Here is a 24,542-nt window from a genome sequence, read left to right as displayed (position 1 = left end):
TGTCGACAGCAGCCTGGGGATGGGGTGCTGGACCACCTCCCAAGGCAACTAGGACTGGTCCTGACATACACACCTCTTTGTGCTTCCCTGCAGGAATTCTGTGGAAAGTGTTTTGAGTTGCCTCAGTGAGATAATAGTAATCTAGTGAAATTTAAAGTCCACATCTTTTGGGCTAGGAATGTGGCTCAAGCAGTAGCACGCTCGCCTGGCATGTGTGCGGCCCGAGTTCGATCCTCAACACCACATACAAACAAAGATGTTGTGTCTGCCAAAAACTTAATAAATATTAAAATTCAAAAAATAAAAATAAAGTGCATATCTTTTGATCCAGTAATTTCAGGTCTAGAGATTTATAAGTAAATGAAGCTATGCAACTGTACAGGTGCTTACAAATGCATTGTTTAAAAACAGAAATCAGGGGTGGGGGTACAGCTCAGAGTAGTTACTTGCCTAGTATATGCACGGCCCTGGGCTTGCCCCCAGCATCACACACACATACACAACATATAGAAAATCTACACCTAACTTCAGTGCCCGTCATTTTAGCCAGCTGAATGTTTGATGTACAGCCATGCAGCAGACCATGTCTCTTTTTTTAAAATGAAAGGGGTGAGAGCTGAGCACAGTGGCATACACCTGCAATCCCAGCTTCTGGGGAAGCCGAAGCAGGAGGCAGCCAATTTAGGGCCTGTCTCAGAAAGACATTAAAAATTGGTAAGGGGTTGGGGTTGTGGCTCAGTGGTAGAGTGCTTGCCTAGCATGCCTGAGGCACTGAGTTCAATCCTCAGCACCACATAAATGTAAACTAAAGAGATTGTATCCACTTAAAAGTAAAAAATAAATATTGAAATTGAAAAAAAATTGGTAAAATTTGATCATCTGACTTCAGGAACAAGAGTTTTATAGATGAATAATACATATATTCATAACTTAATTTTATTCTCAACAAATGAGGGTTTCTGAAACAAATCTTATGATGTTTGTTTTCAGAAAAAGTCTGCCCAGAAAGTGCTTAATTTTACTGATATTTACTGGATTTAAAAGCAAATGTGGAGGGGCTGGAGTTGTGGCTCAGTGGTAGAGCGCTCACCTGGTATGGGCAAGGCCCTGGGTTTGATAAAGGTATTGTGTCCAACTACAAGTAAAAACAATAACAACAACAACAACAACAAAAAAGTGAATGTGGAGCCAGGCACAGTGTGGCACATGCCTATAATCCCAGTGGCTCCGGAGGCTGAGGCAGGAAGATCACGAGTTCAAAGCCAGCCTTAGCAATGGCAAGGCGCTAAGAAACTCAGTGAGACCCTTTCTCTAAATAAAATCAAAATAGGACTGGGGATGTGGCTCAGTGGCAGAGTCCCCAGAGTTCAATCCCTGGTAGCACCCTCACCCCCCCAAAAAAAATCAATGTGGGGACTGGGGTCATGGCTCAGTGGTAGAGCACTTGCTTACCATGTGTGAGGCACTGGGTTCAATCCTCAGCAAAAATAAATAAAGGTATTGTGTCCCTCTACAACTAAAAATATAATAATAAAAAAAAAGTGATGGGATTCTGAGGTCCACTCCATGAAAACGGCTTCTTAGCTGGGTGCAGCGGAGCATGCCTCTGACCCCAGGTGAGTTCAAGGCCAGGCCTGGTCTAATCAGGGGTGCAGGTGGGGCTGGCCACACAGCTCCCTAGGAGTCCTGCAGCCAGGAGGGCAGTCTGCGAGTCCCAGTGGGTGTTCTCCAAACATGATCCGAGGGCCAAGATGACCTTCTGTAGTCACACAGCAGCTCACCTCTGGTCACACTGAACTTCCAGGTCCACCTGCATCTCACCCACTAGGCTGCCTTTCTGAAGCTCTATGGGTAAAGCTGGTGTCCCTCAATTCTTGAAAAACACACCCACACCTGGAATGGGACAGACTGGAATTCAGCTGTGAATACAGAGGCCTGTGTACACCCAGGGCACCCTGCAGCCTCTCATGCTCATGGGTGCCCCACTCCTCCCATCTCTTGAGTCTGCCCCTCAGGCCAGCATGTATTCGTTGGGTCCCCCAGTCCATGACCGGCAGCTGCAGCCCTGTCCCTCGCAGCCACTCCAGTGAGGCGGTGGTAGGGCGCCAGATGGCATTGTTTCTCCAAGGACTGATGATGCCCGTCACCTCTCCATGGGCATATGGTAGGCAGGACAGCAAGGGCTCTCAGTCACGTGCCCAGGATCAAAGAAAGATGCCAAGTCTGGGCAGGGGGTTTTGTGGGGGCAGCTGGAGAGGTGAGAGAGTGGAGGCCCTTCTCCCACCCTGATGTCCCATGGCTGTGCCAAGTCCACAGGAGCACTTAGGACTCACTGCTCCTGCTGGGAAGCCGGCAGCCCCTGGCCACCCTTTCTAACCTCACGTGGGGCCTGGCACCTGGCCACGCACTTCACTCACTCTCCACTCCCCCAGCCCCTGTGAAGTCGGTGGTCACCTCTCACTCTGCGGAGGGCAAGTGGAGGCTGGTGCTGGCCTACATGACAGGGCTGGGTCGCCAAGGCAGGCTGCCTAGGAAGGTCCCTCCTGGGGCAGTGCTGGAGTGGGGCTGGACACACTGGAGGGCGTGTGGGGAGCACGTCTGGTCTGGCTATCATCAGCTGGTGAAGCCCCCCAGCAGAGGTTGCCCCCCGGGGGTCCTACCTGCCCACTAGCCCCAGGAAGGTGTAGCTGGAGAACAGGCCTGGAGTTGCTGTGTGCAGCAGCCTGGGGACACCCTGCCAACACCAGACATCCAGACCAGGCAGGGGCTCTCCCGGCGTATGCTGGGGGGCACAGGTCTCGTCTCTGGAAGAAGCATTCCACAGCCCAGCCCAGCCCCCCGGCCTTTCCCTCACCAGGAACCCCTCAACATCTATCCCAGCAGCACCAGTGAGCCCGAGTGCAACCCCCGTTTCAGATCCACACTGGAGAACCTTCTCCTTTGCTCCTCTGTGGGGACTAGGGATGAACGTGGGGCTTGGGGCCTCTGGCAGGTTCCAAACTTTCCCAATGAGTCGCATGCCACCCGACGGAATCCTCTTTAATCAATACCAAAATAAATTCTTATCAACCCTGCTAAAGAATGGATCATTTTTCTATTCTCTTTATAAATAAAGACAATATCATTAGCTCAGCCCATGACACATACCTGTAATCCCAGAGACTCTGGAGGCAGAGGCAGGAAGGTCACAAGTTTGAGACCCACCAAGCCTCTGTTTCAAAATAAAAAAATCAAAAGGGCTGGAGGTGTAGCTCAGTGGTAGAACATCCCTGGGTTCAATCCCAAGCTCTAAAAAAAAGAAGTAAATACACTAACAAATAAATGGTGTCGCTAACTCACCTAGGTGCAGACGCGAAGGTGGAGCCGCCAGCCTAGGAGACCCCGCCAGCCTAGGAGACCCCGCTGAATGGCTGAGTGCGCGGTAGAGGTCCTTGGCTGCCTGGCACCAACAACCGCACCATTGCCCCAGCCCCCCGGTCTTCGGGGTCCCCTGCCTCTCTGGCCTCAGGATACTGCCAGGCCGGGGCTCTGCGCCGGGAACTGGCCACCCCAGAGCTGTCCTTAACCTCACCCACAGAACTGCTCCTTAAGGACTGGGGGTTGTGGCCCAGAAGTACAGCAGGTGCTCAGCGTGTGCCAGGCCCTGGGTTCCAGCAACCAGCACAAGAAATGAGTCAAGATGAAAATCATGAAACGAGAGGCAGCTGTTCCCTTTGACCCTGCCAGTCAAACTTAAGTTTGAGGGAGAAGTTTGGGATGGGCCAGAGATGCTATCCAAATCCCACTGCCTTCTGGGAGTTCTTGGGGGAACCACGTAATCCCTCTCTGAAAACAGGTTTTAAAAATGCACAGAGCCACAATCTTCCATCATCCCCAGAAAGGCCCCCATCTTAGAGGCCAGTCCCTCCGTGGCAGCTGCTGGCTGCACTGTGATGGCACTAGGAAGGTCCCTGCCCTGCCTCCTTCTGGGGGGAGGCAGGACTCCCCACTGCACCTGCACCAGGAGGCTGCCCAGTTCAGGTGTGGCAAGGGAGGGGACCCATGCTGCAGCCCAGCCAAGTGGGCTCCACACTCAGGCCCTTTTCAACTGTTTATTCCACATCAGTTACTTCAGGGGTGGACACTCGACTGTATAGAGATTGAAAGCAAAAAATACAGTTTAACCTGTGTCAGGCACCCACCTAGACAGGCACGTGGCACAACACACACAGGATGAAGGCAGCCTAACGTGTGGAAGCGTCACACACGTTAAGGAAACTCAAGTGCTGCATAAGGCCATCTGTGGGCCTCTCAGCACCTCCACCGCCAGGATGAGCCCAGTGCAGCATCCGGGATTCTGAGAGCAGTCCTCTTTGGAGACACTGCTTTCTCCTTGTCCTTAAGGCGAGCTCACGGGGCAGTTCAGCCAGGGCTGAAAGGGACCATCAACAAGCAGAGGGCTTCGCTGTCCCACCTGCTGCAGGGCTGGGTGGGCCTCTGGCTCTCCCCCGGGCCCTGTGATGGTGCTGATGTTTTGGGGATGCTCCCATGTCCTCCCTCCCACCCCCCAACTCTGCTCCTGATGACGGTCACCCTCATCAGGCCTCTCCCCCTGCAGCAAGTCCAACTCAGACTGAATGCACAAGGTCAGGCCGGGCCTGAGGGGCCAGTGCGCAGGCCCCCAGCTGGCCACGTGTGGCCCCAGCAGGTGGTGGTGCTGCACTTTGGTGGCCCAGGAGCATGGCCCACTGGTGCCAGAACTCTCAGTCATTCTTAGAAAGTCTATGAGCGAAAGCAGGAGCCAAACCCGGCCAGGAGGTGGGGGCTGCGCTGCCTGCCCCAGGGGCCCTGCTGCTGCCACTTCTGCAGCGGCCATCGCCAAGGAATGCAGACTGCATGCTGGCCTGGACTCTTCACAGGACACCGCTTGGATGTTTTTTTAACCCTAAAAGACAGTTCGCCATCTTGGTTCTCGCTCTTTGGATTTTTCATACAACCTTAGGATAAAAGGACACGGCCTCCCCCCACGCTGTGTCGGGCAGCCAGCCAGGCTCAGCAAGCTGTTTCTTGGAGACCCACCCTCCAGCGCAGAGCAGCCCTCCTGTGGAGGGGCTGCCCCAGCTTCTTTCACCACCTAATGTCCAGGCTGCCCAAGCAGCGCACTGGGCTCGGGTGTGTGGCGTGCAGCACTTCCTGAGCACCAGGGGAGCCCAGCCACGCTTGGTACAGCTCCTGCAGGTGTGCACTGGTCTCTGGGGGCTGCACAGGGATGTCAGCGTAGATGCTCTCCATCTGCCGCAGCAGGGTCTTGTCTGAGTGCCCGTCCTCGGTCTGCGCTTGGCCTCTGCCACTCAAGCACCCTGAAAGGCACACACAGGCAACTGCTGCTTCCTGTGGGAAAGTCAGTCTCTGGGAGGCACTGGGAGACAGTCTGGGGCAGGCGAGGAGCGGGGGCGGAGCAGCTGCGCACCCACACACTGTCTGCACTAGCACCTGGCTCCTGCTATCAGTGCTGCTTACTCTCTGGCCTGTACACCTGTCTTCATCAACAGTAGCAAAATTCACTTAATGAACCAGCAGTGAGCCAGGCGCGGTGGCTCATGCTTGTAATGCCAGCAGCTCAGGAGGCTGAAACAGGAGGATTGCAAGTTCAAAGCCAGCCTCAGCAACATTGAGGCACTAAGCAAAAGTGAGATTCTGTCTCTAAATATAATACAAACAGGGCTGGAGATGTGGCTCAGAGGCTAAGTACTCAATCCCTGGTACTCCCTTCCCACCCCCCCCCAAAAAAAGAACCAGTAGTGGCCAGGGTGCAGCTCTACGGTAGAGCACTTGCCTCACGTGCACAAGGCGCTGGGCCCATCCCCAGCACCACCTCCAGCACAGCAAACCAGAAGCAAACTTCCTCAGGGCTAAACCTCACTCTCCACGAAGCAGGGCAGCAGGCAGCCCAACTTGTGGTCTCCACCGTCTGCACACGTGGACCTCCACGGAGCACAGGACCCACCTCCGAAAGGCCCTGCCTCACTGGCCACCTGTCCCCACTCCTGCCCCCCGGCAAGCTCTGTGAGCTCTGCACTGACCCCCACACCAGCTCTCTACCCTCCACCCCGCCCTAACTCGAGCTGGTGTCCCTCCTGGCCCCTCCGGGTCACGGACAGTACACCGCCCTCTCCTGCCTGGCCTTCCCTAGCGTCTGTAGTCCTCGTGGGCTCACCCTGGGTCTCTCTAGGAACCCTGCTCTCGTGCACCCATGTTGCTTCACCCTGGGGACACAGACGTCCCTAGTTTCCAAGTCAGCACCCTGCAGAGTAGGTGGGCCATCATGGGCCAGGAGCTCTCTGTCCTCCTGACAGCCACACCTGCCTCAGGGACCCCTGTCCATCTGGCTCTGGTCTGCTCTGTGCCCTCACTGGGACCCTGTCATCACCTGCCTGTGTTACCCCTCAGGAAGCTCCTCAACCACAGGGCTCTCGTGAGCCCTCAGAGACGGCTCTCCTCAGCTCCGGGAAGCCTGTCCCCACAGCCTGGCAGAACACAGGCCACCACGTGAGCTGCTCTGACCTGGTGCACACCCCTCCCCAGGGAGCTCAGAAGGCCATGTGTAACTGCCCACTCCTCTCCCCCTGGTACTGGGGACTGAACCCAGGGGTACTGCACCACTGAGACGCACACCTAGCCCTTTGTATTTTACGCTGAGACAGCCAAGCTGTCCAGGCTGGCCCTGAACTTGAGCTCCTCCTGCCTCAGGTTCCAGAGTCCTGGGGAGACAGGTTTGGGTATGCCACGTGCCCAGCTTCCCTACATGACAGGGAGTGAGGACGAGAGAGCGAGCACAGCCAAGGCCATCATGGGGCCAGCACAGAGCCGAGGGGCTGGGGGCTGGGGGGCTGCCTGGGCGGGCTCTGCTCCGCAGCTCACCTCTGGGACATGCGAGGACCTCCACGAAGTGGTACGGGAACTTGCCCTTCTTGAGCTTTAGGATCATGTTCTGGATATTCCTAAAGCCGTAAGCAGCAGCGAAGCGTAACAGAACCTCCCCGTCCTTTTCCAGGGTGACCTCTTGGAAGTCTTTGTTTCTATAAAACAAATGACATGGATTTTGACTGCAGAATTGTCTTTCTGTGACTTGAGGGTCCTCTTCCAATCTAAATTGGGAATGTCAGCCCGATGAAGTTTGGGTCAACACACAAAAGGCCTTTTGGTGGACTGGCAAAGCCTCTCCCCCGCCACCCATGGCTGTGCCCAACTGCCCTGCTGCCCGCCCGCACCTCAGGGCGCGGTAGGTGATCTCCTCCACGTGCTCGTTGAACAGCTCCTTAGCCGCGTGTCTGAAGACGTGGGCCAGGTGCCCGTCGGAGCCGGCTCCCTCGTGGCGCCTCACTGTGGCCTCCTTCGTGTCTCCGAACCTCACCAGGCAGAGGGAGAGAAGTCCTCCTTAATGATAATGGGAAGCCACAGCGCAAGCCGGCCCGCCACCCCAGGGTCCCAGGCCCAAGGTCGCCACTGAAACCAACCACAGCCTCCGGAAACTTAGATCTGGGGAGTCACATTCTTAAGGAGTGCCAACAGTTGGCACCAAGTCTCCTCCTGCGCCTGGTCTGAAGCTGCAGGAGGGCTGTGCTTGTTGCTGGACCATTCATTCACTTCCCTCTCCAGTTGCATGAGCAATAGGAGGGACGAGGACCAAGCACCCAAGGGACACAAGAGCACATCTGCCTGTGCTGAGCCACAGCGAGAACGCTGGGTCATATCCGGCCTAGGTGCAGTCCCTGCCTGGCACTCAGGTTGAAATTCCATGAGCCTCAGTCCCATCTCCCGTAACAGACAACAGCTGGGAAGAGGGCAAGCAAACAGCCTTGCGACCCTGGCTGGCCACCAGGTGGAGACCAGCTGCTGTGTCCTGGGCAGCTCCAAGGGCCCTGAGGAACAGAAGCAGCAGTGCAGAGGCAGGTCTTGCAGCCCTGCATCTAGCCCGCCCCCCTCCTGGAGGGCTTGGTGTGCCCATCACACACAGAGGCCAACCCTGGCAGCCCAGAGTCCTGACCACTCCAGTTCAAGCCAGGAGGACGGCTGGGGGTGGTGATAGGGCCATGGGCAGCCCCATCTCAGGGCTCAGGCGCTCTAGTCACAGAGCAGTAAAGCCTGGGGCTAGCAGTGGCCCCGCCCAGAGACCCCCCCCCTCCCCAGAAGCCACTTACAGGGTATCCACTGCAGCATCTTTCACAGAAAGGTCACTTTGCTCCATTATCTGAGCAACTTCACCTGCAGACAAACAAGAAGTCTGAGATATATGAGGACAGAGGGTCCAGTCCCTTGTGCTGTTCTTCCTTTGGGGGAGTCTGGACTAGAGACCCTGGACCCCTCAGCACAGAGCAGCAGCAGACTCGGGGAAAAACACAAACAACAGGCCAGGGTCTGAGCCTCCCTAAGCCTTGGCACCAAGGGCTTAGGGGTGGCTCCAAGTCATCTCCAGGTGGCATGCTTCTGCGCACAGCCAGCATGCACTGAGGTACCTCAAACCAGCTCACTCGCTCTTGTCTTTTTGGTGCGGGGGGATTGAGCAAGGAGTGCTTTACCACCAAGTCACATCCCCAGCCCCGATTCTATTTTTATTTTGAGATAGGGCCTCACTAAGTTAGTGAGGCTGGCCTCAAACTTGCAATCCTCTCCTCTCGCCTCAGTCTTCTGAATTGCTGGAATTAGAGGTGTGCGCCACCACACCCCGCTCTATGTTACTTCCTCATGAGGTGTCTGGTGGAAACAGAGCCCCTTAAACGGCTGCCAAGGTGTCAGGAACACAATATGCAGCATGAAGACCGCAAATGTGGTGCAGCTGCGTGCAGTGCTGTAAACCCAGCCGTACTCGGAGGCTGAGGCAGGAGGACCACAAGTTCAAGGCCAGCCTAGACAACTTAACAGGTCCCTGCAAGTAAGAAAGTGAAAGAAAGAAAGGAAGAAAATCAAAAGGACTGGGGATGTAGCTCAGTGCTAGCACATCCCAGGTTCAACCCCCTGTCTGTACATACACACACCCCAACAGGGCTGAGAGCTCAGTGGTGGAGTGCCTGCCTTCATGCTTGAGGCCCAGGGTTCCACCAAAATAAAAATTGCTCGATGTGGTTCTCTGTGCAGGCTCTACCTTTCCAGCATGAGCACATGGCCACTGGCCATTTGCTAAGGAAGTAGAGGACAGCACCACAGTGACGCTGAGTCCCTTCTGCCACGTCACTCCCACAGGGTGCACCCCAAAGGTGGAGACCTTCCTGTAGGGATTGGCTTGCTAGACTTCCTGGCCACGCCAAGAGGGGAACACCTACACTTCACGTTTTCCCTAAGAGCCTGCCACTCTGCCTGACCACACTGGCCTCCCACCTGGAGATCAGCCTCCACATGGGACTCCAGCCTCCTTCACGCTTCCCCAGGGACCTCAGTGGGCTTTCTTCCGGCCAGGAAAAAAGGAAAGGAACTGGTTCCCACAGAGGGCCTGCAGGCCTAGCAGCCACTGGTTTGGGAGACAATTCCTATCCCAGGCTGAGAACCTGCCTGCTCTGCTGGTGTGGGCAGCAGCACCCCTGGGCTCGTGGGCAGGCAGGACCCCTGGGCAGGGCCCTGCTATTTTCTCCGTGAGAGCTCCACTGTGCCGAGGGCAGACTTAGCAGCCTCCTGTGGTCAGGCAGGACTCCCTCAAGGGCAGCAGGTGACACAGGCCACAGCCACACTGCCCCAGGGGTTCTCCTAGAGACTTGAGTACTGGGGACATGGAGGAAGCAAGGTGGTACCGGCGCCAGCTCTCCCTTCTCAACCCCAGGGCCCTCAGCACTGGCCGATCAAAGAGCCAGCCAGGGTCCAGGCGCAGCCCTGCCCACCTCTCACCTGACGTTAGCACACAGTCAGCACCCTGGGCGCCAGGAGCAGCAGAGAGCCCCTCTCGCAGAGCCTCCAGCTTCTTGTCGTAGCAAGGGGCCACAACTACGTGGAAGATCTTCTCTGGGGCCAGGTTCTGTGGAGGAGAGTGCCTCACGCTGAGGGCTGCCCCCCCCCCCACGTGGCCCCGGGGCTGCTGGCTCTGGGTCTGACCCCTGGCTCCAGCTCGCTCTCACCCCCTCCTGGTCTGCTCCAGCACTGCGCTGTACCTCTGCAGCCTCACCTGAAAGGAGCGGGTTCACAGAGAGAACCTGCAGGCCTAGCAGCCCAGGGAGCGGCCCTCCAGAACCAGGAGGGCAGAGCCTGCCTCCAGCACTGTGCACACAGGGCAGGACAGGAGGAACAGGCGTGTGCTCCGCCTGGCTTCCTGCAGCCTCCTGAGGCTGTCCCCTGGGGCCTTGGTGTGAGGAGCAGGTACCCACGGCTGGACCAGAACTCGGGTAATGCTGATGAGGCCCGGTTCAAAGGCCCTGCTGGAGGCAGGGGCGGAGCCTGAGAGGAAGCCTGCCTTGACCACAGCCCCACCAGGGGTTAGGGGAGAGGGGGCTGCAGGCCGGTTCCCCAGCAGGACCTGCAAGGGATCCACAGCTTTGGGATCAGCCAGGGGAGGGCAGGGCTGGCAGCAGGGGAGACAAACAGGGGCAGGGCAAGGGCAAGGCAGAAGGGCCCAGGGTGTGCTCTTCTGTGCCTCTGCAACTCTCACCCTGACACCTGTCAACTCTGGTGACCTTATGAAGCAAAGGTCCCCTGTGGCTGAAACCACAAGGCTGCCAGGAGAGTGGCTTTTCACAGCTGGCTTCCAGGGTCTGGAAGACCCTGTTATTGTCGTCTTAAGTTGCCATGACACCCGGTAGGACGGTGCCCCCCAGGAGGACAACAGTGCGGGAGCGGTGGCATGCAGCACACTGATCCATGGCTGGCCTCCAGACACCAGGGGAGGCAGGGGTGAAGGCGCCCCAGGCTGGGACTCGTGCTGCCTCACGGAGGACAGGGTCAAGCCCATGGCTGAATCTCACAAGGAGTCACGGGGCACCCGTGGTCTGAGGGGAAGCCAGGGCAGAAAGGAGGCTGGTTTCCTGAGTGACAGTGGTCCTCAGCCTCCAGGCACAATCCCCACCAGGCCTCCGTGGTGAGCCTGGCCCAGAAGTAAGGAGGCATCACCTAAAGTGTCTCTATTAGGGCCAAAATGGGTCCAGGAGAAAAAGAATAAGAAGAAAGGAAGAGATGATAACGAGAGACAGGCAGAGGTGGGCATTGGCAGAAAGGGTGACACGGGATCCTCACCAGGAGTTCACCTGGACCTAAGGGTCACCTCCCACCAACACGCTGCCCTCTGAAAGGACCAGCTTACCTGCTGTTTGGCAAAGTAGTCCTTCACCAAGGAGCCCATGACCTGCTGAGGGGACCTGGCAGCACACAGGTGGGGAGTCACAGGGTGTCCCAGCACCCGCTCAGCGTATCGGACCCAGCCTGGGGAGGAGAGTCCACAAGGTCAGCTGCAGCCTCGTCAGGGGTTCACACAGACTGCCCACCACGACCTGCCCTCCACAGCTCAGGCAGTGGGCTGGGAGTCCTCAAGGTTTGAGGGTGCTGGGAAGTGGGAAGCACCCCGTGGGCCTCCAACTGAGAGCAACAGTCAGGAGAAGGCAGAGCGGGGGCAGCAGGCCCCCCAGGAGTGAGAAGGAGACGCTCTGAGGAGCAACTCAGAACAGCCACCGGACCAAGCCTGCGAGGTTTGCCGTGCCCGGCTTGGAGTTCTTGCACCTGAGGCAAGTGGCCACGCACAGGTGGGAGAAGCCCAGCACTCTGTGCTGACCCTGCTGGAAATAAGCCCAAAGCCTGTCCACTGTTTAAATCAACAAAACAAGAAACTTAAGCCCCTGAGTGAATCATCAATAGCAAAGCAGGCACTGTGATCATTTCTTCTTCAGTTCAATGAACTTCTACCACCCCATGGACCGTGGCTGCTGTGGTGGTCTCTGGGAGTGGGCACAGGCCGGGGAGGTCAGCTGACCACACGGCCTACAGTTCTGCCTGCAGGATCCAAGGCTTGCTCCCCCAACACTGGGTGCAGCCTGGCAAGAGGCCCAGTATGCACACAAGAGCATGGGCACTGCTGGAGGGCACTGAAGCCCAGGACATTCACTGCCCCCATGCAGAGAAGGGCAGGCCCCTGGGCAGGCCTGCCAAGAGTGCGTGAGAGCCATCAAACTCAAACCTCAGGTGCCCCCACGACGCAGCCTCTACGCCCTCCAATCCGCGACAGGTGCATACAACAATTGTCCTGAAAAAGAACCACCTGCAGGGCAGTGTCTGGCAGGCCCGAGGGCCACCCCTGGACCCCAGCTCGAGAGGCACATGCCCAGGACGCAAGCTCTCAGCACTCCTGCACTCGTGTTGCTGGGTGAAGCTTTCCAGGCCTCGGACACTAAACAGGACCAAGCAAAGCCCCAGGAGGTCGGGCCCCCAAGGAGGTTTCCTGACCACCACTCGAGAGGTAGCAGGGGAGACAGGCTGTTAGGAGCAGCAGATCCTCAGAGGCACCCCTCATGTGTGAAGCCCTGAGTCTCCACACATGGGGGTCTAGCCACTGGGACTTAAGTCAGGAAACATTTCGGGAACAGCCCTCGGCCAGCCAAGGCCCAATTCCAGGGAGAAGCAAAGCCAGCAATCTTGGCGTTGCCTCAGCCTTCCTGTCAGCAAGAAATCACAGAGAAGTTCTGGTTTTGAGGCAGAGCACACCAAATCATCTCCTTGGACTGTGGAGGTGCTGTCAACCTGAGCCATGATGGTTACAGTTCTGACACATGAGAAAACCGTCACTAACCAGGAAGAGCATTCCAGAACCCAGACTAGGAAGTCAACAGTCGGATACATTGAACACAGCAAGCCTCAAGCTAAGATGGGTAGCCAAGGACTGGTCTGCAGCAGGTGACGCCAGCAAGAAAGGGCTCAAGGACACTGCTCGAGGAGAGCCTGGCGCCTCGTCCAGCACTGCCAGCTGAGGACACAGAGGGCTTGCTGGCCTCTGCACCTATCAGGAGCTTTTCTAGGGAGTCATCCCAGGCTCTTCCCCAGGCCTCCACACAAGGAATCAAGAGGCACCTGTTGGCTCGGGGCTGGCCAAGAGCACAAAGCTGTTCTCCCTGCTGACAGGAACCAAGGGCCACCCCGGGGTCTCCTTCTCTGATTGGGGTAGAACTGACCCACACACAGAGGACACAGGGCACCTCAGGTTTATGGGTGGTCAGCTGCTGAGTCTCCAGTGCAGCTTCCTGGGTGGGGACTTCCTCTTCCCGGCTTTAGCAGAGGCAGATGCCCCTCCACACTCTAAGCAAACTCCAGGCCAACCCCACCTGCTTTACCAAATCACAGCCCTGAGGGTGCACGCTGCCGGAAGACCCCGCACAATGAGAGGCCAGCTGGGCCCCACACTTGGCCACTTCTGAAATGGCACCGCCCACGCCCAGGTAGACAGCAGGCTGCCATGCTGGCAGACCCATGGGCGTGGAGCACCTTCGCCTGAAGGTCGCTGGCCACTGCTCCTACCAGGGCTTCATCCCTGCTAATGATGAAAATTTAACAGGGGAGGAGAAAATGCTCATTTTGTCCAGAATTGAAAAACTGTGATAAATGACACCTGCCATGGTTTGCATGTCCCCATCAAAACTCAGGCTGAAGCCCACCCACCATGGGGTATCCAGACAGGTGAACTGTGTCCACCTGGTGTCTGGAGGGGGCCCTGAGCTTGGAGCTGCCCCTCTCCTGCCCGGACAGGGCAAGATCTCCCCAAGCAGGGCCTGCTCCTGAGCCCCAGCGTCAGTACAGCAGGGAGTGGGCCAAGACAGTACCTAGGTGTTGACTCCACGCTCAACTAACCGAACAATAGCTGAAAGTGCTCCCCAACAGAACCTGAGAATCAGTGTCAGGAACTGTTCTATCCTACGATTTTCTTTAAAGCTGGGAAAAGATAAATGTTTGTCATGTCATCTGTAATTGTTTGATAATTAGATTATCTGAAATAATTTTAAGAATATAATTGATTTTTATTAAAACACAGTATGCTTGCCCCACAAATCTTACAAATGTATAAATGAAAATAAATTAAGGGGGCTGGGGATGTGGCTCAAGCGGTAGTGCGCTCGCCTGGCATGCGTGCGGCCCGGGTTTGATCCTCAGCACCACATACCAACAAAGATGTTGTGTCCACCGAAAACTAAAAAATGAATATTAAAATATTCTCTCTCTCTCTCTCTCTCTCTCTCTCTCTCTCTCTTTAAAAAAAAAAAAAAAAAAGAAAGAAATTAAGGGCTGGGATGTAGCTCACTCCATGAGCACTTGCCTTGCGCATGTGAGGCCCTGGGTTCAATCCCCAGTGCAGAACAAAAGTCAAAAACACAGCACAGCCACAGGCCACCCCTGAACCACCTCTGAACTGCCAAGCTGATAAACGCTGCTCACGTAGACAGCACTGGGCTGGACACCCCCACTCTGCGAGGCCGCCAGGGACACACGCCAAACTCACCACCCACCCACCTGCCGAGTGCCCACACCCACCCCAGCCCAGGGACTGACCTGGGCAGGCAGAGGTCAGCATGGGCAGCGCACGCCGTTCCTCGTTGTGCTGATGGAACCGACGCACAAACTCTTTCTGGCTCTCCAGGATGCTCAGGTCCGCAGCTATGGAGGTGTCGAACACGTAGTGCACCCCTGTAGGAGAGAGGGGCGCTGTCTCCACCCATGGGGACCAGGGTCTGCCCGAGCCACAAGGGCCACAAGTCTTGGCTCGTCTCTAACTAAGGGCCAGTTCAGGACCGAGGATTTTAATTTTTTTTTTTAAATAAGCATACCTCACTTTTACAATACAACACATACAACAGGTGTCTCCTGCGTCTCCCTTTCTGTACGTCTATGTTAGTAGAACTATCTTACAGCACTCCATGTGTAAGCCCACGGGACATCATAAGATACGTAAAGCATTCTCTTCCAACTCAGTGGCACATTACAATTTCAGTCTGGCCAGGCACAGTGGCTCATGCCTGTAATCCCAGCAGCTTGGGAAGCTGAGGCAGGAAGATCTCGAGTTCAAAGCCAGTCTCAGCAATGGTGAGGCACTAAGAAACTCAGTGAGACCCTTTGTCTAATAAAATATAAAAATTGGGCTGGGGATGTGGCTTAGTGGTTGAGTGCCCCTGAGTTCAATCCCCAGTACCCAAAAAATACATAAATATTATGAAATTCAAATTTTTACTTTAGAAGAAACCAGTTTTCTTTGTTAAGATCTAACAGTTACACACTGACAAGCCTCCACACCACACTCCAGAGCACCGACAGCTCTGCTCTTGTTTCGTCTGGTGGGCAAGGCCAGCCTGAGCTCCCGGGGACTGGCCGTGTACAGGAGCACCTGGATGAGTTCACATGTGGCTGCTGGGTCTCGGCTGCAGCTCTTAGGCCCTAAATCACCTGCCAGGAGAAACCACCACTCACCAAGAACACCAAGGAGGAATGTGGCCAGAAGCTGCTGCTCAGCCCTCAGACTGCCTGCGGATGCTGTTCCGAGGGTCTTGTGACAACTGTCCCACCCTACGCGTACTCTTTACAAAGCCCTGTCTGGCCAATGACACAGCTCTCCTCTGTCCCTCTGCCCGCCTGCTGGCTGCCATGCCAAGAGGATGCTCAGGGCTCTGTGACACCACCACGCAAGGACCGGGCAAACAGCCACTCGGGAGCCCTGTGGCCATGCCAGGAGCAGCTCCAAGTCTCAGCAGTCTTAGTTCCCTTTTGACATTTTCCATCTTGACTGTACTCTCTTTTTTGGTACTGAGGGCTGCTTTACCATGAGCTACATTCCCAGTCCCTTCTAATTTTTTTTTTTTTTTCTGGTATCGGAAATTAAACTCAGGGGCACTCAACCACTGAGTCACATCCCCAGCCCTATTTTGAATTTTATTTAGAGTCAGGGTCTTGCTGAGTTGCTTAGTATCTTGGTGTTGCTGAGGCTGACTTTGAACTTACAATTTTTCTCCTGCTCAGCCTCTGAAGCCACTGGGATTACAGGCATGTGCCACCATGCCCAGCTACATTTCACTTTTTAAAATTTACACCCACAGTCTCTTTATTATTTTTCATTTTGAGATGGGCTGGCTAAGTTGTCCAGGTTGGCCTTGAACTTGTGACCCTCCTGCCTCAGCATCCAGAGGAGCTGGGATTGCCAGCATGGCCCCTGAGCTGGCTTGATTCTATTCTTAAACTACCACCTATCACTCCTCACATAAAGAATACCTGCTTAGGGGTGGGACTGTAGCTCAGTGGTAGAGAGCCAGCCTAGCATGTCTGAGGCACTGGGCACCACATAAATAAATACAATAAAGGTATTGTGTCCATCTGCAACTAAGAGAAAAAGGACACCTGCTACTCCTTTCTTGGGAAATCGGGCACTCATCATTTCAGACGCTTCTCCATCCAAACGCCTTCCCTGAGCTGGGGCGGCATGGAGGCTGCTGGCAAGGGTGGGGGCCTCCCACACACTCCTGTCCACAGTGCCAGCAGGCACTCGCGTCTAGCTCCAGAGGGATCAGCCCTTCCTGCAACAAACACCCGTCCATGCAGACCAGAGGTTAAGAAGCACCGCCTGCCATAGGTCGAGGCGAGCCGGTCTCCAGCCTCTTGACACACAGGGCAGGGTCGTTTTACATTCCATGAGGTGCTCCTGGAAGGGGCCCTCCATGACCTCCAGTTTTAAACCACAATATTACCCAAGGTGACTCACCAAGACTTTTGAGGAAGCCACAGAGTCTTCTGGATGCATCAGTGACACTGAGGTTGAATTTAGCAGCAAAATAAGGCAAAGACTGAGGACACACAGACACTACCAGCACTCTGTGCTTTGAGGTATCGCATCTCTACAAGAGAACAGAGTGGTGTCACCTCCATGAAGGGCAAGCTGGACACCTTCAGGAAAGACTCAGCACAAACAGAATGCAACACAGGTTCCATGCAGACTGTACGCTAGACAAGCGCTGGCAAGCGTGGCTCGGAGAAGGGCATCAGGACAAAACAAGACAATTCACAACACTGGCCCTTAAGTCACAGAAGTCACCAGGTAACAATAAAAATGGATATGAACTTAAATGACTGTCCAAAGGTCAGGCTCCTAGAAACCATCAGGCTAGGTCATTCAGTGGCACACTTCAGCCACTAAAAATTTTAAGTCTGGAGAAAACTGACAAATTGTCCCTTACAAACTATTCTAGAAAATTTTGACTAGCTGGGCTTTGTGGCCACACCAATAATTCCAGTGACTCGGGAAGCTGAGGCAGAAGGATCACAAACTCGAGGCCAGCCTCAGCAACTTAGTAAGACCTTAAGCAACTCATTGAGATACTGTCCCAAAATAAAAGTTAAAATAAGCTGGGGCTGGGGCTTAGTGGTTAAGTGCCCCTGGATTCAAACCCTGGCACCAAATAAATAAGTAAACTAACTATATACGTGCATTCCTTAGTAAGAAAGGCTTTCTTCAAAATGCAAATTAAAATAGTAAGAAACAGATTGGCATAAGCAGTTCAGGGAAATCCCTGGGGAACCACCAGAGCCATCAGACTGAGCCCAGCCTACAACAGCCCTGGAAGCGTCTGCAGCGTGTCACCAAGTGTGAGTGCTGGCCGCACACCGAGCACAGCAGAGCCCAGCCCCCACTCGCTTCACATAGCCCCCAGGCACCTGGAACTAGCTCGCCTCTGGACTTCTCCATCAGCGGGACCCCCATGTCAGGGTTTGTCACAGCAGCGGAATGCAGTTTTGAAGTATTATAGAATATAAACAAGCAATATAACTGTGACTTGCCAATAAACATACCAAATATCTCCAGCTGAATAATCAGGAGAAAACAGGGACACCTACCCCTCAGGGTGAACTGCGCCCTCGACACCACAGTCATCCCTCTGCATCACGTGTGGGAGTACCAGGGGTACAGGCACTTGTAAGGGCATTTGCAAAACCTACACATGCCACAGAATTAGAAGTCTAACCGATCTGTGGAGCATCCCCGACTCTAGTTCAGCGCCATGGAATGGCTAACGCCACTCTGTTCCCTGACAGGATGAGGCTGAGCAGGTGGAATCAGCTTACAGAGTGTGGTGGGCAGCATGGGGGTGCTATTCAGAACACCCCAGCTGGGCGCCAGCAGCGTGCCTTGGACCCCGGGAAGACTGCACACCAGGAAGGGCACACAGGGCACAGCTGAGGCTGACAACAGAGAGACTGTATTTCCACCGAAAACTGGAACCTAAAAGGGTGGATGACTTGTCCAGGAAAATGCCAGAGGGCTGGGGATGTGGCTCAAGCGGTAGTGTGCTCGCCTGGCATGCGTGCGGCCCGGGTTCGATCCTCAGCACCACATACAAACAACGATGTTGTGTCCGCCAAAAACTAAAAAATAAATATTAAAAAATTCTCTCCCCTCCCTCTCTCCCTCCCTCCCTCTCTCTCTTTAAAAAAAAAAAAAAAAAGAAAGAAAGAAAAGAAAAAGAAAATGCCCAAGTGTGAGGCTGGGCACCTGAGGTGTCCTGGTGCTGCCCAGCACAAGCACTCACGTGAGCCAGCATTCCGGGTGGGGCACTCTGTGGCAGATCACTTGCCTACCACGCGACAGGCCCCGGATTCCATCCCTAGAACCCCTCAAAAGTAAACAAAAACCCAAAGATTTTCAAGGCTCTTAAGCACACTGACTACTGACTACATCAGAGAAAAGACCTACCCGACTCTGTCATGTGGGTCAGGGCACAATACCTGGGCAGGGTGGGACACACACACACCTCTGTGACAGATTATGCCAACTCTCTGGGTGCTGTAAATCAAGACCCCAACAACCCCCCCTCAACTCAGTTCTCTTTCCCTTTTATTCACCTTGTTGAAAGATAGTGGCGCCTGGTAGTTCTGTACAGGAGGTCCAGGGCACATGCTGAAGGAGGATTTGGGATCCATCACCCGTCCCTGGAGCCCCAGCCTGCCCAAGTCGCACAAGACCATGAGCACCCAAGCCTATCTCTGAGACTCAGACCTGTCTGCTGGACCTCACTAGGCTGTGGCCGCCCTTCCAGCCAGGAGATGAATGTGTGCTGCCAGCCACTCTCCCAGGGTCGGCAGAGGAGTCTGTGCCGGGGTTTTACTCCCCATGGAAGGGCTTAGGGCAAGGCAGACTACAGCAGGGAACAGGAACTTCATGACACCAGGAAAGGCAGAGATGCGCATCGATGTCCCAGCAAAGGGTTCCACGTACACAGAGAACAGACTTCAGCTCCCCCTTGACCCACCACCCCCAGGTCAGCTCCGCAGGCACAGTGACAGCATGCGCTCTGAACATCATACCTTATTAAGGTTCAGAACGCGGAAGAACTCCTTGGTGCTCTGCTGAGACAGCTGGGCTCCTTCCTCTGCAGTCAAGCAGCTGTCGCACGCCAGGCAATCACTCAGAAATATCTTGGAATCAGCTAACCTATGGAACTCTCCCTTCTGGAAGAAAAGCGTCAGTTTTGCATTAACAAGTGCTTCTTTAGGGAGGGTAATGGCATAAACACAATACCCAGAACTCATGCTAGGCGGGGAGACAATGGCAGGGCAAGGCCAGTAATTGGCAGCAAGCCCACGATGACAGTCACAGATGGAACCAACCCCAGCACAGTCACACGCGGAAAGAAGATGATACTCCTATGTGCTGTGAGCTGGCCAAGTGGGTCCTTCCCCCATACCCTTCCTCTGCAGCACCTGTGTCCCAGCCACTGGCTTCCCTGCCTGGCTCCCCGCTCCATGCCTCCTGAGCTCACCTGTCCCATGGCTCCCATGGGTGCCCTGGCTTATCTCCAGGCTCATAATTTGTACAACTCACTGCTAGTTCTGGGGGTCTCTGGGTCCTCAAACCATCCTGGAATGGGCTGCTGGTGTGCAGACCTGCCCCATCCCCACCTCCAGAGTGACTGCTCACCTGGATGCAGAGAGTGTAGACAGAACTTCAACCCATGCCACCCCTCTGTCCTCTCCTTCCTGACTGGCCTCTATACCTCCCCCTGGCCCTCTGCAGCCTCCAGAGAGATCTGTTAGAACATAAAGCACGTCTTCACTCTGCTTGGAGCCCCCAACAATAGACCCTCACATGGGAGGCCACATGAGCCCTCCTTTGCCCTGGTCCCTGCCACGCTGGCCCTGGCTGTTCTTGTGTCCCTATGCAAGGCTCACCTGACAAGTTCCCCTCACAGAGAGGGTGTTCCCACACCTGTTTTCTTTGCACCAACTACAAGCATTAATGTTTATCCCACCTTGGTGAGCTCTGGGAAGGTGCAGCTTTGTCACGATCCTTCTGTTCCCCGCACCTCTACTGCATACAGAAGGTGCTCAGTAAATATTTGGTGGATGAATATATGAAAATGCTGAGCCAACAGAATCATTTTAGTCAGTAATAAAAGCTCTGGAGGGCATCTATCCATTCTTTTTTTTTTTTTTTTTTTGCTGTTGTAGATGGACAGAATGTCTTTATTTTATTTATTTTCATGTGGTGCTGAGTATGGAACCCGGTGCTTCCCACATGCTAGGCAAGCGCTCTGCTGCTGAGCTATAGCCCCAGTCCTATGAAGTTTTTTCTTTAAAACATGATTTGACAGGCTTCGGTGCTCCCCCGTCCTTTGACAGCACACCCTCTAAGGGAGCTCAGGTGGTGGCCAAGTGTCCCTGTGCAGCCTGCTCATCCTGGGGTTTTGCTCTTGCAGATGCAGATCCAGGAGGTCAAATGTCATCAGGAACTGGTATTTTAATAAGGTACCAGATGGAGCCTGCGACTCACAGCAAGAGTCTGGCACCTACATGATCGTGTGGAGAGCACTGAGTTCTATCTGCACAGCCCACAGGTCATCTAAGGAGATGCCCATCACCACCCTGATCACAAAACAGATCCCTGCAAGCTTCAGGGTCCACCCTTCATCTTCCTTCCTCCTCGCCCCCTCCTTCTGTAGCTGTGGAATTGCAAGAGCCCTCTTCCATTTATCTCATTACTGACAATGCTGCAACTTCACCTCCAGCATGCACCCACTCCCCAGCCCAGATTGGGGTCCTCTGGTTCCTCTGCCACTTGGCATGGCTCACTCAGGCCTGCACAGCTGCCTACGTGGCTTCCATCATTGACTGTGGCTGCTGCATCCATTACCTGCCCTAAAAACAATCTGAGACGTCCCCCTTACTTGAAGAACCCCAGTGGCTTCTTCACGGCCATCAACCTGAACCAGGGGGGCTCTGCCCCTGCTCAGACCTCTCCTGTTCATACCCCCAACACTCTTACCAGCTCCTCTCATCCTAGCAGTGTGCCCATTGCTGAGCTGGTAGGCACATGTGTTATCTCACCCTCACCGGAGCCCTGGGAAGCCAGTGACCCAACTCGCCACAACCAGATAAAGAACGGGGCCTCACGGGGGTTAGGTTTTTGTGCAGGGTGATGCAACCTAGGGCAGGCCTGGGAGAAGGCCCCAGGCCTGGCTGCTCCAGAGCTCTGGCCCCAACTGGCCCAAGGCTCCAGGTGCTCACTGCCTATTTTCTGCCCCGCTGCTTCCTAGGCCTAGCCTCCACTGCATAGCACCAGCACACAGGCGAACCAAATTAATGACCATCAGACCAACAGCATATCAGAACTAGTGAACCTAACAAGAAAGATCCTCCACCTGCTCTTCCCATGTTGCCAGTTCTCCACTTACAAAATAGGCTCCAGCATTCTGGTTTTTCTTTATGTCACTGAATTGCATCCCTATTCCTTTTTTAGAGACAGGGTTTTGCTAAGTTGCAGAGGCTGCCCTTGAATTTGTGATACTCCAGCCCCAGCCTCCAGAGTAGCTGGGATTATAGGTGTGCACCACCATGCCCATTGATTCCAGTATTTTCCTATAAAAGACATGACCTTAATCTACCAGCATCATGTCCTTCCCTGTAACCCGGGAACATTGGTAGGACTTACTTGAAATGCTCATTCTTTTTTTTTTTTTTTTTTTTTTTTTTTTTTTTTTAAAGAGAGAGTGAGAGAGGAGAGAGAGAGAGAGAATTTTTTTTAATATTTATTTTTTAGTTCTCGGCGGACACAACATCTTTGTTGGTATGTGGTGCTGAGGATCGAACCCGGGCCGCACGCATGCCAGGCGAGCGCGCTACCGCTGAGCCACATCCCCAGCCCAGAAATGCTCATTCTGAGCATGAAATGACACAGATAAAGCTCATCTCAGGCTGGGTAGATGGCACTTGCCTATAATCCTCGAACTTGGGAGGCTGAGGCAGGAGGATCACAAGTTTGAGGCCAGCCCAGAAAATTTTGAGACCTTGTCTCAAAAAAAAAAAAAAAAACAAAAAAAAGAGGTGGGGATGTAGCTCAGTGATAGAGTAAAAGTGGATTCAATCCCAGTACTGAAGGAAAAAAAAAAGAGCCCGGCTCAGGGGGTGTATCAAATAAACATGACTAAAGAGAATTAAAAAATAAGAACTAAATTAGAAAAGAAACCATGTAAAAATTAAATCTATATAATCATCATGAAATTTGGGTTACCTTATAAATGTCCTATCTCAACTATTGTTTTTTAAAAAAAAAATTTTGGTGGGGGAGGATCCTGGGGATTGAACCCAGGAGTGCTCTACCACTAAACCACATCCCCACTCCATTTTATTTATTTATTTACTTGGGGTGTGTATTGGGGATTTAACCCAGAGGCACTTTACCACTGACCTATGTCCCCCAGGCCTTTTTATTTTGAGACAAGGTTCTCCCTAAGTTGCTGAGGCTGTTCTCAAACTTGAGATCCTCCTACCTTAACCTCAGTGCCCACAGCTCAATTCTCATTTTAATGGAAATTTCCATTAAAAAAGAGTTGAGATTTAAATATCAGAGCATTATTTATTTATCCCTAGTGCAGTGTTTTGGCTTGGTATGTTTGAGAAGATAGGCTGTGTGGAAAGAGAGACTTTCCTGCACAAGGCTGTTAGCACCTTCAACTTTACTTCAGTCTTTCTTAGAGCAATGATATGCATGGTGACATGAACCTCAAACAGAGAAAAACAGCACCAGCCACTTACTTTAGGCTGATACAAAACTAAAAAGTCTATACTTACTTCTCCATTCTCCCGGGCTGGACTTGGTGCATCAACTGACACATTCTCTTGGTCATCTGTTTTTGTTTTTTTACTACATTCCTTAAAAAAACGCAAAAGAATATTTTTTTTTAGTTTTTTTTTTTTAATTTTTTTTTTTTTTAGTTGTCAATAGACCTTTATTTATTTGCTTGTGGTCTGAGAATTGAACTCAGTGCCTCACACCTACTAGGCAAGTACTCTACCACTGTGCTACAACCCCAGCCCAAGGATATTGTTAAAGAACAATTTTTAACCTGATTCTCTCCATTAAATAACAAAAAAAAAAAAAAAAAAAAAAAACACATACCTGACCAACTAACCTCATGTCCAGAAATCTTTTTTTGAGAAGAAAAGCAACTGTTCTTCAGGATGCCACACACACACACACACACACTCTCTCTCTCTCTCTCTCTCTCTCTCTCTTTCTATGTCCTTCAACAACACTGTCTGCAGTAACTAGGCACTACAAATGAGGTGGACTTCCAGGCTGCCTTACCTGGAACAGATGTGATGTAACCATTACAAAGAACCTCTCTCAATTCTGTGAGAGAATGTCTCCCACAAAGCATTAAAAAGAAAAGTTATACCTAGTATTTATGATGTGATATAATTTTTAAGCAAACAACGGGGCTGGGGTTATGGCTCAGCGGTAGGGCGCTCACCTTGCATGTGTGAGGCTCTGGGTTCGATCCTCAGCACCACATAAAAAATAAATAAATAAAAGTATCAAAAAATCTGATTAAAAAAAGAAAACAAAAACCCTTGCACACGCACTGCATGGTTGTTACAGGGGATGCAAGGGTAGAGGACCACTGTCAAATTACACAGCAGAGAGGAGTGCCCGCCCTTGTTTCCCTCTCCACTTTTTTTTTTTAAAATATCTATTTTTAAGTGATTTTTATGTGGTGCTGAGGACCCAACCCAGTGCCTCACATGTGCTTGGCAAGTGCTCCACCGCTGAGTTTCGACTTTCAGCCCCTCTCTCCCCACTTCTGAACTGTTTAAAGTATGCAAGTTTAAAAGTTTATGAGCCAGCCGTAGCATTTGTGATTACTGCCAACTGCTCTCGGGCAGAACCGCGACTGGCACAAGGACTGAGGGCCCCAGCCTCCACCGCCAGACCCGCGATGCGCTCGCCCGCAGCGACCACCACCTGCGACCCGCGGGCTCAGCCACACAGCCACCCGCGGACTACCAGAGCTGACAGGTGTCGGCAAGCCGCACCCGGCGAGCGGACGGCCGGGCCTTGACCTCCGACCTCCAGCCTCGACATCCATTCGCCACCCTCAGACCCCGCCCACATCCCAGATCTGTCCCGGACCTCCGACCCCAGCTTTGACCACGCCGGGTGCGGCGCCCACCTTCCGCGTGCAGTGCTCACACTTCATCTGGAGCTTGACAGGAGAGAGGCTGGGCGCCTGGGCAAAGCGTAGCACCGATCACACAGACACCTCCGCCCGCCACCCGCAGCCCTTTGTTGTCTTTGC

The 24,542-nt window shown here is 53.6% G+C and overlaps 1 protein-coding gene across 1 annotated transcript; it reads right to left on the bottom strand.

Moving 5' to 3' along the window:
* Positions 1-920: 920 nt before the first annotated feature.
* Positions 921-24,542, bottom strand: Narf (nuclear prelamin A recognition factor). Its single transcript, XM_026381358.2, has 11 exons — positions 24,417-24,542; positions 23,035-23,115; positions 19,273-19,416; positions 16,676-16,808; positions 14,482-14,616; positions 11,258-11,376; positions 9,856-9,982; positions 8,181-8,244; positions 7,251-7,388; positions 6,901-7,058; positions 921-5,339 (listed from the first exon to the last, which is right to left on the bottom strand). Exons 1-11 carry the CDS (start codon positions 24,441-24,443, stop codon positions 5,107-5,109), a joined length of 1,359 nt encoding a protein of 452 aa, XP_026237143.2. The 5' UTR covers positions 24,444-24,542; the 3' UTR covers positions 921-5,106.

This window comes from Urocitellus parryii, chromosome 7 (assembly GCF_045843805.1).
Source record: "Urocitellus parryii isolate mUroPar1 chromosome 7, mUroPar1.hap1, whole genome shotgun sequence".
Taxonomy (NCBI): Eukaryota; Metazoa; Chordata; class Mammalia; order Rodentia; family Sciuridae; genus Urocitellus; species Urocitellus parryii.
This window is presented reverse-complemented; position numbering and strand designations above follow the sequence as displayed.